The sequence below is a fragment of the Aphelocoma coerulescens genome, chromosome 5 (genome assembly GCF_041296385.1).
Source record: "Aphelocoma coerulescens isolate FSJ_1873_10779 chromosome 5, UR_Acoe_1.0, whole genome shotgun sequence".
In the NCBI taxonomy this organism is placed as follows: Eukaryota; Metazoa; Chordata; class Aves; order Passeriformes; family Corvidae; genus Aphelocoma; species Aphelocoma coerulescens.
Genome location: NC_091019.1, coordinates 43,111,700 through 43,128,135, shown reverse-complemented (window position 1 = coordinate 43,128,135; position 16,436 = coordinate 43,111,700). Strand labels below are relative to the sequence as shown.

At 43.0% G+C, this 16,436-nt stretch overlaps 2 protein-coding genes across 7 annotated transcripts in view; one reads left to right on the top strand and one right to left on the bottom strand.

Moving 5' to 3' along the window:
- Window positions 1–9,095, bottom strand: part of MIPOL1 (mirror-image polydactyly 1) — a 187,311-nt gene extending 178,216 nt beyond the window's left edge. For 2 of the 4 annotated variants that reach the window (XM_069017839.1, XM_069017837.1), the window contains exon 1: window positions 9,026–9,066. The gene's annotated coding sequence lies outside the window, so the exon portion shown is untranslated. Of the gene's footprint in view, window positions 1–9,025 lie in introns of all 4 variants that reach the window. The other 2 variants (XM_069017836.1, XM_069017838.1) reach the window with 2 other exon arrangements.
- Window positions 9,096–11,221: 2,126 nt separating this feature from the next.
- SLC25A21 (solute carrier family 25 member 21) overlaps window positions 11,222–16,436 on the top strand; it is a 237,893-nt gene continuing 232,678 nt past the window's right edge. The window contains exon 1 of one of the 3 annotated variants that reach the window (XM_069017832.1): window positions 11,222–11,404. In XM_069017832.1, coding sequence (XP_068873933.1) covers window positions 11,338–11,404 — 67 coding nt within the window. In that variant the 5' untranslated portion in view covers window positions 11,222–11,337. The remainder of the gene's footprint in view (window positions 11,405–16,436) is intronic. The other 2 variants (XM_069017833.1, XM_069017831.1) reach the window with 2 other exon arrangements.

Below are 16,436 nucleotides of genomic sequence, written 5' to 3'. Positions count from 1 at the left end.
CACGCTCAAGAAGCCACTCCCGCCTGGCGCTCAGGTTAGAGAGGCTGGAGGTTCGCTCATGAGCCTGCTGGCACAGGGCTCCATCTACCGGTGTGCGATCCTGCACACCTATGGGAAGAGCTGGTGGGGGAAAAAATAAATTAAAATCTCAACAGCTGTTTCACATCTGTTTGCTAATGAGATATTCAGAAGACATAAAATGAGACTATTCAGAAAACACTACTCTTTCAGAAGAAATCAATCAACAACTACATGCACTCACATGCTAGCTTGAAACTGTTGTACATGTATGAAATCTTTGATTATCTTTTAACATTTGTAAAATATGTCTCAAAAAACTGTTCTAAAGAAGCACCATTTTCTACAAGATGTAGCATATGACTACACTCTCCCAATGCAGATGTAAAGCTTTATTGTTCCTTCTTAATGCAAGCAAATAAACAAATACATAACTCTCAAAAATTACTGAAAACTGCATAATATTGGCACAATTTAAGGCTTTAAAAAAGAGAACTCCTCAAACATGCATAACCAAAGTTTCAGAAGGAGACTGCTATCAGTATTCATCAAGGCTATTTCTGCACAGTGTGACCTGTACTATGTCTCACTTCAAAGATTAATTTGACTACGGCTGTAACATGCAGCACTTCTCAAATTGAGCCATTTAAACCTTGTCTTAATAACCCCACTGTGCCTTCAACTCATGTCTGGGAGTGAAAAGAGCAGTATCTTTCCCTCCCCAGGGCCCTTCGTGCCCATCAGCCAAGGTTATTGAGCTCTGGCTGCAGAAGAGCAGACTAAACAGAAAGCAGCAGAAGCAGTGCTATGCCTTCTGTGCAGCACTTCAGGAGATGCCCAAGCTTGCCAAGGGCCAACAGCTGGCTGACCAGCCAGCCCAATTCTGTTCTCCAAGGCATGGCTAGCAAGATCAGCAGCTAACTTACGATGTGCTGCAAGAAAAGAGACAGTGTAAGAAATGGACAGTGAGATCCACAACTCCACCCCACTTCTTTTCTTTAAACATCCTGCCTCACACTCAAACACCATGTTGAAGGCAGCTGAGCAGGGCTCAGAACAGGGTAAGGGAATCCTTGAAAAACCCACATCCCTCACACAGTACCTAAATACAGGAAAAGATATGACTAATTTAGTCAGGAACACCTGAAAACAACCAACAGATGGTCACAGCAAGAAGGCAGGAATGGAGCAGAGACCAGTGAAACCAAGGCTCTATGTATTATCCTATACGGCAAGAACTGGTGAACAAGTGCATCAGGGAATTCACATAGCTCCTCCTGTGGCTCAGTTTTCCCAATGTAGCTTGTTCCCTATAAATTACACTTAAAGAGACTAATAGAAAAGAACATCTCCTACAATGAACTTTACACAGCACCACAAAATGAGAATAGAATACTGTCTTTTTTATTTTATTTTAACTGGAAGGAAAAGCAAATTTTGAAGCTTGAAAGTGGCTTTTTACTTGCTAAATTTGAATTTTAATCAAAATGCATTTTAGAATAAAACTGAGCAGAACTATGGGGTTGCTGATGTCTCTTTAAGGAACAACAATATCAATGCAGGCTACACTTGAGAAGGATATAGGTGTGGAACTACATCCTTTTTCATCATACAGTCAGGTGCAAAGGGAAAAGTTAAACTTCAAGATTCCTGTGGTTTAATGAAAATAAATACCATTACAAACAGATCCAAGAACACAGACGCATTAAATACTGTTTGTTTTCCTTCAGATATAGATCACGGGAATGGAGATATTTAACTACTTCAAGACAAATTTTTATTTCGTTTTAAGCTGTTTACACCGTCAGCAATCTCCTGGTATCATGACAACTAGCAGAAGAAAAAAAAATAGAAAAAAGTGGGATAAAGCAAACCAGCATCTGTGAAAACAGTTTTTAATTGGTATCTAAGTATGTGATTGGCCTACTTTGATTACACTGAGCAACTGAATGTCTATCATAGTTCTGTATCACTCATTTAGTAATATTTGTAATAAAAAAATTCAAAATAAGAACACATTTCTGTAGCCCTACAAAAAGAGCTACAAAAATTTCAGTAAATCTTAAAATGGTGGTGGGTGTTTCACAGTGCCAATTCCCTTATTACAAGACAGGTATCAAGCAGCAAACTGGTCACACAGTGCTCAGGTCAAATCTCAGACAAGGAAAACCACATCCTAACACTCTGCCATAATAGCAAATGGAAAAACTGCCTGTGTCTGTGCACACACAAAAAACACACTCTAGAAATACATGATGAAAAATACTGCTTTGTTTCTCATGCTTATATCTAAAAATTTACATAGCCAATTTAACACATTCCCACCCACTAATCACCTAATGCCGCAAAATTCCTATAGAAGCTGAAATTTTATTTACTTGAATGTGAATAACAAGAACACATTGAGAAACAGCATCTTAAAGCAAGTCCAACTGTAGATCACAGAAATTTTAAGAACAGTATTTAAGAAAAGTCAGTTGTGACTTTCTAAAAGTAATACTAATAAATTTATTCAACTATTCTACAGATACCAATAATTTTATTATATCAATACCACTAATGATATTATAGCATGGGTATAATTTAGGCAACTACAACAAGCATAAATTATAATACCTGACACAACACTGCATCAGATATGTATCTTCACATTTCACCATAAAATCTCTCTCAAACAGCACTAATTTTTACAAAGAAAAGTATAACTATGTATTATAACAGAGAGCAATAAATGCTTAAAAAAAGAATACAATCATTTTCCCATAACTTCTTTCAATAGCATTGAAGACACCATTGGAATGTCTTAGCTTTTCTCATTATGCTCAGTCAGTGTTCTCAGATCTCTTAAGTGCACTCAGCCGCAAGCTGAGATGCCATTTTTCTTGGTAACTAGGTTAATCTTTTTGGCAGTCATTACCTAAAATGAAGTTAAATCTATAACACATAGAAATAAACTAACGAAAACATAGTACAAACTGATATTTTCCTTCCTATCAAATGCAATAGGCAAGCAGTAAGAATGGTTCCACTTCCTCACCTGTTGAAACATCAGAATTAACAAGGAGAGGGGGTCAATCATATACATTTGGAAATAGTGCAATGAAAGAAAGCTAAAGCAGACCTGATTAATCCCAAAGGAAACAAGTCAAGAACATCTTAAAAAAAAAGATGTAATACAAAGATTTAAACATATTTTACTTTATGCATTAAAAACTGAAACAACAACAAATGTACTTTAAATTGTGTAAACATTCTACAAAAAAGAAATATTTTAATACTTTTCATTTCTATACACCTCAACTGCCATGCCTTGGAAAGCCCTACGCCTTTTTCACCAAGCTGACCTAAGCTCAGGATCATTCTTTTGTTAAACTGGCAACTAAGAACATTTTCAAGTTCTAGTCCCACCAGGGGCAATTCATAACATGCCCACCCATGAAGCAATTCTTCAGCACTAAATATTCCCTTTACAACTGGACATTTTTATTTACAAGCTAAAGTACAAGTCAACTTGTAAATCGGCTTAAATAAATTACTACCATAAATTAAAAATGCAGTCTGTTTCCTTCAAGTACACCAGTTTTTGATCCCATATTAAATTCTCTCACAGTGGAGCATCACAGCATTTTCAGAATAGTTTCGATTCAAACACAACGCTGTTCCCATTCCACAAATCCTGATAGAAACTACCACCCCCTCCCTACAAAGACCTAATCAATAACCAAGCATTTTAATCCTCCTTTGTCCTTTGTACTACATTACTGAACCAGATTAGATTTTTCTAATTTATTTCACACTTAACATTTAAATTAGTGCATAGCTAGTCAGAATATTACTATTTAAATGAACATATAACTTAAAGATCAAATTCTGTCTTCAACAGATTTACATAAAAGGACAGAAAGGATAACATTTGTCTACCAGCATGTTATGTGGCTCTCCTTAACTCAATTTATTACGGATTTCATGGTGCAAAAATTAATGCCCTCCAGGAGCTGAACTCATTACCAACTATTTCTTCCAAACCCACAGTGTAATCCTATGCTTCTGTGACCAATGGGAGTTTTGCCATTCACTTAAAGGGAAGTTGGATCTGCTCCTGTGTTTGCTATTCTATCAAGAGAGAGATACTGAACAAAATGATACCACAGCCACTGTCTTGACTTTTTTTCTATTACATAACAGATACTATGAACCAGTTCCATGTACTTTAGTCCCTGCTAAAAATAAAACAACATATTGATGATCATTTTAACTACACACGAAGTCAATAACAGGATCACAAACCTTTTTTCAACATGAATTTCCAGAATATATTTCAGCAACTATAATGGCAACCAGCCTGTAGTGGAGTGGACCCTACTCAGCCTTTCACCGTCCTTCCTACTCCAGAACCCACAGGAGCATTCCTGCAAGTCATCTGGTGCATGTGCAGTACACCCAAGTCACAACACACACACAAACAGCCTCCCACCAGCCACCTGACCCAATAAACTCCTTCTACATGCCTATTTGAGAAAAGCACAGGTAAACAAAACAAAAGCTAACAAACAAGCAAACAAAAAAGGGAAGAAAATAAGCTGTACACATACTCTGGTGGCCAAAGTGAAGTTGACCATAGGCCACAGATACCACAGCTCTAACTTTCAAAACAACAAATGCTTTCAGAATAATTAATTGAACCACTGAATTTTAATTCCCCTGAAAAGCAGGAAATAAATATTACAATGCCTTTGGCAAGGCTCAGCCAAGTGTAACCCTGCACAGTAAATACAATAAGCTTTTTTCATGTTTAGATGTTCAATAAAATAGAGAGTAAACACTTAAACATACTGGATTGTGATAGGCATTCAATTTAAATGATCATGTCTTGTACTTAGGACGGATCAGCAATGCCTGTTTCACACTTCATACAAAATGTTTCAAGAAATTTAATTTATTTTAGAGAACTGTAACCTACATGGGAACATTTCAAAAAATATTATTTGATTCATTGATACTATGAAAACCAAAGATCAATCCCAGCAATATCTTATGTTGTGGTGGGCTGACTCTGACTGGAATCCAGGCGCCCACCAAAGCTACTCTATCACTTCCTCCTCAGCTGGACAGGGGAAAGAAAAATATAACAAAAGACTCACTCACCAATTACCATCATGAGCAAAACAGACTTGACTCAGGGAAATACCAAACTTTAAAACACCTTCCTCCCGCTTCTTCCTGGGCTTAACTTTACTCTGTTTTCTTTACCTCCTCTCCACCACAGAGAAGAGGGACAGAAACAGGGTTTACAGCCAGTTCATCACACATTGTCTCTGCTGCTCATTCGTCCACAAGCTCCTCCAGCATGGGTCTCCCATGGGCTCCCTGCAGCCAGCAAATCTGCTCTAGCATGGGCTCCTCTCTACAGGTCCACAGGACCTGCCAGGAGCCTGGTACAGCACAGGCTTCCCACAGGGTCACAGCCTCCTTTGGGCACATCCGTCTGCTCCAGTGTGGGGTCCTCCATGGGCTGCACGTGGATATCTGTACCACCATGGGTGTCCATGTGATGCCAGGGCACACCATGGTCTTCACCACAGGCTGCAGAGGAATCTCTTCTCTGATGGCTGGAGCACCTCCTCCCTCTCCTTCGTCACTGACCTTGGTGCCTGCACAGTTGTTTCTCTCACACGTTCTAACTTCTCTCTCCAGCTGCAAGTGAGAATTCCACTGCTCCCGCTTTCTTAACTCTGTTATCCCAGAGGTGCTACTGCCACTGTTGACAGGGTCAGCCTTGGCCAGCAGTGGATCCATCTTGAAGCTGGCTGGCATTGGCTCTGTCAGACATGAGGGAAGCTTGTAGCAGCTTCTCACAGAAGACCCTCTGCAGCTCCCTTGCTAAAGAACCTTGTCACATAAAGCCAATACAAATTTAACTATTTTCAAAACTCTAATATATAATACTCTTTAGTATACCAAAGGCCACCACTCTGCAGAAACTGTCAGTTTGCATTTTAACCTGTCCCTAAAAGACAAAGGTCCACATCAAGAACCATCGTGGAAAACAGAAGCCTGCTGTTATGAAGCTAGCAGGGAGCTTCCTCACAAAACTAGCAGGGAGCATGCCAAGTACCTTGTCACTTAAAAAACTGGTGGCTGAAAGTAGCAGAGATTCATCTTAACAGCTGAGCATTGACACTGGTTCTTTCCATAGCTGTATCTGTTCCACAAATAAAGATTCAATACTGTTTCTCTTACTCCTTCAAAACCATTTTCCTTTCAAAGGAAAAGGAAAAAGGCAGCAATCATACTTACTGGAATATCTGTCAGTTGCAACATTAGCCTGTAGTTAAATCTGTCAATAGTCAGCTGCCCAGAAGGGTTGTTTGTTTCAAAAGTAGGTTTCAAAACATCGATTACCCACACAGGATAACAGATGTAAAAGTGAAAAGAAGCCTCTGCATTGATTTGGATGACCTGCACTAAAGTGAGCCTCAAGTCAGATCACCAATTCATAGCTTAAAACAATTTCACTATGGCATTTCACTGCCATCAACTGCAGCATCTACTCTGCCCTATGTTTAGCAGACTAAAAATAGGTAGCATAAAGATCCATTAGGATATCTCCCAAGTTCATGACTAATTTTACACAAAACTGTGATCTATAGGCAGGATGCTCTCCCTCTTCAGCTCACGTGTATATTCTTGCTTTAAGTTCTAATGAATAATTTGTTGTTTCCTTCCACAGAGAACTATCAAACAGCTATTTTATCTTCTCCCCTAATCCCTTCCAGCAAGATCTGAAAACTCCCTTACTTTTTTACTAACCTAGGCACTCTCAGAAACTAAAACCCTCACAAACTGCAAAAAGCTACATGTGGGCCATGTGGCATCAGCACCATACTCCTATTTGTGCCAATAATACGTGTTGGATTTCTCTTGCTGCAAAAGAAATACTAAGCCTGAAACAAAACCTTGTTTTCCTTCTTACTGGTCAGGGAAAGAGTTTAACACCATTATAATGCATTTCTAATTTAGCATCATCTAGAATGACTTCCAACAAGCAGGGAGATAGATTAACAGAATGCGAAGAAAAGTAATATTTCCTTTTCCAAAACAGGCAAACTAGTAACTAAAAGAGAAATTAAGTAAATCCAGAAATAAAGCAAGCAAACAAACAAAAAGGCAAGAAGTCTGATTAGTTATCATGTGAAAACTGCAGAAGAGATTTTAAAAATTTAATTTGTTACCCACTAGTGTTGGGCAGTAGTCCCCATTACAAACAGTAATGGGAATCATCCACTAAAAAACTTGCAGTATCACTGCAAGAAAACTTTTAATACCTACTGAAACTAGTAGCAGCAACTGTCCCTACCTTCTTAAATCCTATACATTATTTCACCTCCCAGTCCCTCTCTTCACTTTCCATACTGCAGCCAGAACTGCAGCAACTTCTTAGCTGGACAGGCAAGACAAGTTTATCAGTTTCAAGATCCTGAAATCAGTGCTAATCCCTTTACCAGTGACAAGGCAGAAGAGCTCATAGCCATCAAATTGATGGCACCTCACTGGTGTACACAGCTCTGTCTCACACAGCTTAAGAACCTTGTCATGAATGACAACATTCTGGATACTAAACAGCAAAATAAAGCAAAACAGAACCACCATATAAGTAGCATGCTTAACTGGCACGACAGTTTTAACTCTTGTTAAACCTCACAAGATTTATAAGTTAGTGCCATAATATATTTAAATAAACAAATAATCTGAACCAAGTGGTTTCAAGTTAAACCAGAGTTGTACGTTCCTATAGCAGAACTGGTCAAGTATGGATGTTCAAGGACAGGTACAAGAACAAGGCAAGCATATCATTGCACTTCCCTAAAACCCACAGATCCTAGAACCTCCAATATTTGCAGCTCTGAGATCTTCTGAGCCAGAAGCACATTGCTGTGGTTAACCGATTTCTTTTCCACAGCTAAAGCACTGCAATTTAAGACTGTTCTAACTGTAGTTAGAGCTTGCTGGAATATTCAAAGGCCAGTACGGTGCTGCAGAGCACTCTGAATTCCCGAACTCGGGCTGAACAAACTCCTAAAGTAAACTAGCTCAAATCACCTCAACCCCTTGAAGTAATACGTAGACCCAGCTGTGGTTGTTCCACAGTCAAACATCGGAGGGTGTGTTGTCTCAGGTAAAATAGTCCTTTGGGTACATTTACAGAATGTTTTTCTCCCAAACTGTTCACACGGAAAAACCATAGCTTTTTTCCTCAAAAGAAACATAATCAAGAATTCTGACTAGCAAGAATTACAATAGGAGCTGAGGCATACAACTCATTGGGATTTCCTAAGCAGCTTTTCTTAAGTCATAAATATTCAAAAAAAAAAAAAAGGCACAAACTTTATTTTGGCATGTTCTTCTGGTGCGGTTCCCCCCCACCCCCCCTTTTTTTTTTTTTTAATGTATTATTACAGTGCTGAATAGCTTCCACAGTTTGTTCTCATCTGACACTAAAGATCCAGCACCGACCTCCTGAATTTGTTCGGGGCAGGTTTCACCTCGGACTGCCCCGGCTCCCTTCCCAGCGCTGCCCCCCTCCCGGAGGCGGCAGCCCGTCCATCGCTTCCCTCCCCGCTAAGCCGACAGCCTCTGGGACTGCAAGTCGCGCATCCCCGCATGGGAAACTTGCTTCACCCTATCTCCAGCTGCGGAGCGGGCGGTAAGTCGGGCAAGCCGGGGTCGCCCGGCGGCCACGGGGAGGTAAGATTAACCCAGCCAAGGGGCTGTCACGGCACACGCAGCCGGCCAGCGGCGCGAGGGCCCGGCGGCGGCGCGGCCCCGGAGGTGGAGGAGGCCGGGCAGGGCCGCTTGCCCGCGGGGAGGCGCTGGGGGCAGAGCGGCCCGACCTAACACCGCCTCGGCGGGACGCGCCGCCACCGCCGAGCCCCGCCGCAGAGGATGGGGCGAGTTCCAACCCGAGCGCCGCGGGGCGGCCCCAGCCCCGGCCCCGCCGCCCCGTTACCTGCGCGCTCCGGCCCCGCCGCCGCCTCCGCAACAAAGCCGCGGGCGGGCGGGGGGAGGGGCGCGCGCGCGCCCGCCGCCCTCGGGAGCGCGCAGCGGCGGGGCCGCGGGCCGGGGGCGGAGCGAGGCGGCGGGGCCGGGGCGCGGGGGTGGTGCTGCCCTGCGGGCGGCAGAGGCGGCGCGGCGGGGCCGGGCGGGGAGCGGGGGTCGAGGGGGCTGGTTGGGGGGATCTCTCCTGCCCATCCTGCCCCCGCACAGCCAGTTGTGGTTTCCTTCCCGGGGTGTTAGCTCTGGGGTGCTGCCCAGGATGGACGGAATTCCCTACTAAGGGACGCAGTAAGCACAAATGGGAGAGACAGACCCTACCAGGGATATTGAGGAAAAGAATGGAGTGGCGCTCATGTACCGGTTTGAGAAGAGACCACATGGAAATAGGATTAAGCCTAGAAGTGCTCTAGGAAACCTGCACAGTGGGAAGGTTGCCCTTTGAGGGGGAGGAGGGAAGGGTAGGTGGAAGATAAGGGATATGTGCCATATGTATTATGAGACTTCCAGTTGGGGAATTGAATTAAGGTGCATAGATTCAGAGTTTGAATACTGTGAAACAAACTTGATAGTTTCCTAACAAGAGCAGAGGTTGTTTGGGTTTTTTAAGGAGCAGGTGTTATGCTACTGTAATTTACATGCACTCTGACCATTGTTTTTCAGTTTCTTCATGTAAACCTTCTCTTTGATGCAGGGACACCTTCCGCAGAAAACAAATCTATCTGACCAGTTTCTGCACCCTCTGATCAACTCCAAGTTCTCTTTGTTGTGGAAATACTGTAGCAAAGTCCACCTTAATACTAGATTTGCTATTTGTACCCAAGGGAACATTGCATAGGGAGGACTACATCTCCGGAATAAAAAAGTAGTGATGCTTCAACATCTGCTTTTTGATGATAAGGCACACTGGAGACTCGATCATCCAGGAATATTTATTGAGCAGCAGACTCAAGGAGCCAAACCAAGGGAACTAAGGCAAATGCTAATGAAACATTGAAGTTGAGATTTTAATTACTCAAAGGTCAGTACATTCGAGGTTTATTAATTTAAGGGAGCTATTCTGTATTCCCACAGCAATCTGCACTCAGCTCCCACATAGATCAAAAATTCATGTTATTGTTTATTTGCTGATGCATTCAAATTCCATAACTGAATGCTATACCTGACTATTATTCCTTTCTGCAATTAGGGTCTTAGTCTTTTAACACTTTATTAACACTTCTCTGTATATTTCCTATGTTCCCATCCTTTTCAGTAGCAATAAACTCGTTGTTTTTCTCTAATAGTTGTTCTACATTACAAAAGGCTACATTTCCTTTCAAGCTTGGAACCTCTGTTCAGTTAGCAACATTTGTTGCTAAACTATCACAAAACACTGGCAGGCACTCTGCAAACTAATGTATCAGAATTCCCCTATGAGTTCTCTTGCCCTTCAACGCTGCTGCCTCTGGGATGAGCCCATGCTGTCCCCAACGTTGCACTTTGGCATTTTCTGGAAAAGCAGAGATTGGCCTCGCCGAAAGCAGTGCTGGGGGCTGTCGGCAATGGCGCTATGTCCCAGCACTTCATGCCCGTGCCCTGTCACCGTTTTGTTTACTAAGATGGGCCAAGAGGTCCGTGTAACACATGTAATAGTTACTCTCCAAATGACAAAATACCCGTGTTCTTTGAACATCGAGGTGCTGGAACCAACCTTCAGACTAAAGGTTTTGAAAGGACAGTAGGATTCAAAAAAAACAGCCTGTGAGCCGAGCGGCACCACCGACCCTTCCTAGAAGTTGAGCCGCAGAGGATGTGCGGGTGTTAGTTGTGTCCCAGCAGCGGTGGGGAGCAGGATTGCAAGTGTGCACCGTATGGCACCAGCCCCGAGGCGGGAGTGTACGGCCCGAGCCCGAGCAGGCGACCGGCTGCTGCCAGAGCCTCGCTCCCCGCCCCAGCCTGGGCTATCTCAGCGCCGGCCGTCCCGGCTCTGCCCTAAGAGACAGAGGCCGCCGCTTTCCCGGCTGGAAGCGATCGCCCGTAGCTGCGAGCCCGTGCCCTGCCCGGGGCCGCCCTCTGCCCGAGGCCGGCTGCCAAAGGCCGCCGCGGGGCCGCGCAGCCCGGCGCCCCCGCCCCCGGCGTTCGCGGCCCCCCTGCCGCCGGCAGATAACCGCGGCTCCGCGGGCCCCCCCGGCTCTTCCCCACCCGCCCAGCGCGGACTCGGCCCCGGCTCGGCAGCCGCTCTCCAGGCGCCAGCTGCCTCTCGTCGCCGCCGCGGCTCGGGCAAGGATGGCTCGCCAGCCCCGGGGCTTTCTGCAGGAGGCCTCTCACCAAGTCGTCGCCGGAGGCTCGGCGGGTGAGTAGGCGCGTTCCTCCTGGGCGGGAAGGGTCTGCCGGTCCCCTGCCGGCGCTCCGCCAACTTGAGACGCAAGCGGCGGGGCCGCCTCCCCCTCTCCGCGCTGCTCAGGCGGCGGGGAACGAACCGGCTCAGCGGCGGCTCCTCCCCCGCCAGGCGGCGCGGGCGGGCCCCGGAGGCGACCCAAGCCCGGGGGTCCCGGGGACAACTTGTGTTACGGTGCTTGGCCCGCCGGTGGGGCAGGGGGGGGAAGGGGCGCTCCGTGGCTCCGCGGTGTATCTGCGCCACACACGCCCTGCAGCCCCTCGGGCGATAAGAGTGGCGGGCGGGCCCCTTCAACGGCAGCAGCCGCCGGTGTCCCCGTGCGCGGCTCTGCGGCACAGCCGGCCCCGGGGGCTTCAGCCGCGCCCGGGGCAGTCCACGGCGGGGATCCGCCTCTGGCGCCTGGATGCGGGACCGAGAACGGAGATGCGCTGCTCAGACGGCTTCCCCGTGGCGCTCTTCGTCGCTGGGTTATAGAGAAACCAATGCAGGGCTGCAGTGGAAATGCGTTTCTGGGGGGCTTTTTAAATACATTTAGGAATGGCGACGTTACTAATTCATTGGTACTCTATTTGTACTGCAAACTACAAATGTCAAAACCGTACACGTCTGTTTAGCAGTGAAAGCATTGCTGGTCAATTTCTTCAGGTTTCTCACCTAAATCCCAGTGAAATATTTAAGTCAGCCTGCAGTGTAGGGGATTTTAATACAATATCCTGCTCTTTCAGTGTATATATGTAAATCCTGTTAATATTTCAACTATGTAGTGTGTTTGTAAGTGTTCTTTAGTGTCTCTTCTGAGGTCTAAATGTTGTTTGTCATATTATGTTTTACATGAAAGAGAAAAACTATATGGTAGTGTTGCTGTGTCTTCTGTAATGCTTCAGTGTAAATATGCACAAGGAAAATTCTCCTCTGGTTGAGACCTGGGTGGCTGTGACACTACATGTGAGCTGGTCTTCCATTCCCTCTAATTCCCCTGGTACCTTTAAATCCACTTCTATGCATTCCTGCCACCAACACATTTGAGCACTGTCTTTTCATGCTAGTGACTCTGTATGCTCTTTGTTTTCAGCCTTCTCCTTTGACAGAGATGTCATAGCAGAAGAGAAGTCTGCTGTCCCAGTGTATTGTATGACTGCTGCCCCAGCCCTTCCAGTGTATTGTATGGTGTTTATGTAGCTTTTCTGCAGCCTTGGAAATTCTAAAGCTTTTTTAGATTCTGCTTGGTACCACCCCCGTCTTCCTATAGGAGAGAATGGAAAGTTTTAATCTGTCCTAAACTGTTGAAAGCCCTTCATACCTGGAGGGATACTGAGGTGTTTTGCCACCAGATGTTTTGCAAGATGACAGATTTATCTGCCCTTAGCAGTTGGCCTGTGCCTTAGTGATTCAGATTGATCTAATGCACTATCTTACCATCCTCGGGCAGGAGCCTGTTTTTGTTACAGGCTCTCTTTGTTTATAGAAGAACAGACTGTCTAACACACAGAAAGAAAATTGTGATTTAGATAAATGAAAAGTTTTCCAGAAAGACTAGAATTGGAAAAATAGTGTGTTTGATGGTGGTGTAGAGAAAAGACAGCATGAAAAATATTTGGTAATCTGGTAGGCATAAGTATTAGGGTGAGAGAATTTTCAAGGAGACAACTATCTGCACATAACACTTTTTTTGAAAAGTATAATGTGAGAGGCCTGTTGTATCTAGTCCAGAGGCATAATGTTAAAGATGCTTGCAACCTTTTGCTTAACCTCCTGTCAGGCAGGCAAGTTCCTTAGCTCCACCACTAGCCTTAAATTTGTGTAGAAATTTCTATTCATTGGTTTTGAAATAAACCAGTAATTACTGTTCTCTTAGTCTGAACAACACTAAAGTTGTACCAGGGGATTGTTAGATGTGTGGTTCAAATGGGAGCTCTAAGGTACATTAGAAGGAAAAGGCTGAAAGTTGAGAACTTGCTTGACTGATGCTTAAGATTCAGTGGTTTTTTTTCCCTGCTAATTTATAGAGAAAATAGAAGGCAAAGGCTGGATCTTTGAGGTCTTTAGTCTAAAAGTTAGATTTCTCAGGCAAGTGTAGATCCAACATGGGGAAGGTGGAAGCAGGGACGAAAGGATTGACAGCATGAGTTTTTGATACTGTGCTTAGGATTTTATTCTAGTGAGGGATTTGGTTTTCTGGCCTCAAGTGAGCACCACAGACATCCTAGAGTGACTTTGCTGTCTGTACCACTACCTGCTATTTAGAAGGAAACAAAACCAACCAACCAAAAAAAACCACCCCAAAAAAACCCAAATCCCCAAACAAACAAAAATTATTTTTAGTTAATCTGTTTCTAAGAAAGATACTGTGAGTTGGACTCTGTCAAAGCAATTTTAGGAAAGTACTGAGGTGGTTGGGAATGAATGGAACATAGGTGTAATTGAAGGGTCAGAAATATTGTCTGCATAAGTAAAATGAGAGGTTATTTGGTATCTGCATGTCTGATGCAAAAGGATCTGATAAGAAGTAATTCTGCTAGGTTAAGTGGAAAATTATTAGAGATAAGCCTTAGCTGGCAGAACAGGAAGAAAGGGATTTTTTTGATGCTTTATGGAAGATGACAGGACTTGTTCATGGACTTAATAAAGACAGGGGAAGAGAAAGAAAGAAATCAAGCATGACCCCTAGTCTACAGGACTGATAAAATGGAAGATACTGGCATGCTGGAAGAAGGAGAATGGAAAGTATTCAGTGTTTTAAGAGAAAATATATAAACACACTGTTGGCTGTCAAAGGCATTGCTAAGTTAAACTTGAACAGCTCTCTGCTGTAATTGAACTGTAAAAGTCAAGCATGACAGATCTCATGCATACTTTGTCTGTGGCAAGGGGTGCATCTGCTTTCATGTGGCTTGTAATCTGATTTCATGTGAAATGGAAAGCTCTGCTTCCTCAGAGTGAACAAAATTTTAAATACGAACAAAGTCTTACTCAGTCTTGGCTTATGTTACTTCTGCTGGCATTGTTTGTTCCCATCTTTCAGATTCCTCAATGAAGGTTAATAGCATAATTCAAAATACTTGGTTTTATATGCTTGCCTGGGTGTATGACAATAGTGAGGAAAAGGACTTTGATTGAAATGTAATTGGGACACTTCGTCAGTGACTTCTAGTAAGGGAACTGCAGGCATACTCCTTTCTCTAGTAGTTAATTAGTAAGCTAAGGCATGTGTGGAATTCATAGCAAAAAAATTAAACAGAAACTCTAAACTGTAAGGATCACTGTGAAAATAACAACTCGGGAGCCTCTGGTTTCCTTAGATTTATAGCAATTCTTCAAAAGGTTATTTGAGAAGTTCAGTCAATGCAGGGTTCAAGTCACAACAAGAATTGTTTCTCTAAAACACAAACATCAAAAAAATCCGTATTTCCCCTGCCTGTATGGAAAAGGAAGACATTAAAACAGTAGTGTTGCAGACAAAGTCAATGGATATTTCTTTCCTCATGGAGAGGAACTGAATAGTGCAAAGTACGTTATGGGATACCCAGATTAATTTGTCAAGACATCCTTGTAACAGAGTGTTGAATCAGTTTGAGTGATGAAGTGCAAATTTCATAAACAATTGCACAGATACCCTTGGCCCAGTGAAGGCAGGATATAGTTACTCTGAAGGTTTTAGGATGCTTCTACTTGATATAGGTGTGTTCTTGTTTTTTAATAACAAAAGACAGCAGATGGAAACAATTAGCTAAAACCACAGGCAACATAAATAAAATTTAGCTTATATTTAGTTGTATGATCACCTCTCTTTCTTCCATACATGAACAAATAACCTATAAACACTTCAAATTTTGAAGTTAAAATTTTGAAGAATATATTTAGTATATGTAGTAAGTGATAAATAAGAAGATGACGTTTCTCACATCTGTAATACTTAACTGATCTTTAAGTAGTTTTTTGCTGAAAATTCCGTGTCACTTTGCCTTATTCCATTTAATAAATGAACATGAACTGCAAAATTATTTACTGTAAAATGAATATGGAAAAGTCAGAACAAAATGAATTTTAAATAAAATAATTACTTCATAGGGATAATTGAGGCTGATCCTTTTTCCCCCCTATTCTTCATCTTTTCATGAAACAGCAGGGTTTCTGCCTCTCTGTATTTCTTGGCTTCAATTTTTTAATATTTTTAAAAAAAAATTTTTTTAAAGAGTTAGGTTTCCAGCTGCATTGAGACCTAATAGGATTTGGGAGTCTAATTCTCTTAAGCTCCTTTGAAAGTCCAAACCTTTTCTCTTGAGAGGTGCTTTATTTCAGGAGTATACAAAGTTGATTAACCTGGATAGCAGCAACTTCTTTGAACCAGATTTATAAGCAGGAAAGCCACTTGTCCAAGTAAGACTGTCAAATGCAAATACAGTATTAAAACCAGTGTTTGGTCTTCCTGTTGCTAAAGGCATTAGGCAGACAAAAATAATTACAAGGTATGCTAGCTACCATACTCTGTGAAACACCTTAGGTTATTTGGTCCGTATGAATGGGAGAGGGAGTGTGATAAATGTCCTAGGAAGCACTTGAAACAGCAGGAAAATGGTCTAATTATTCCCTTCCCCCTCCCCTGTTTTTATTTTTATGACAGTTTTCTGAGAGTTAAAGTTAGGAGGAGGATTCTGTGTTTTCTTGCGTGCTTTTGTCTTACTTTTAAGCCATGCAATTGGCATTCATGTGTTACTAAAATAATCAGTTAATGCTCAGAGGTAATTTCAACTAGCTAAGTACTTAGCTACACCTTGTAACTATCTTGACTTCAAACCATAATATTTTAAAGTGGTTAAACCTTCCTTTCTCCCTTCCTATTAAGGCTGAAATATCTGAGTCCACAGTACATGCTCAGTGTCTTTCACTGCCTTGATGTGGTGTTTCAGATGTTAGCCAAGTCTTTACATTAAAAAGCTAAGGATGGGAAGCAGTCATAATATTTCAAGGAAACATTCTACAGGTTAAA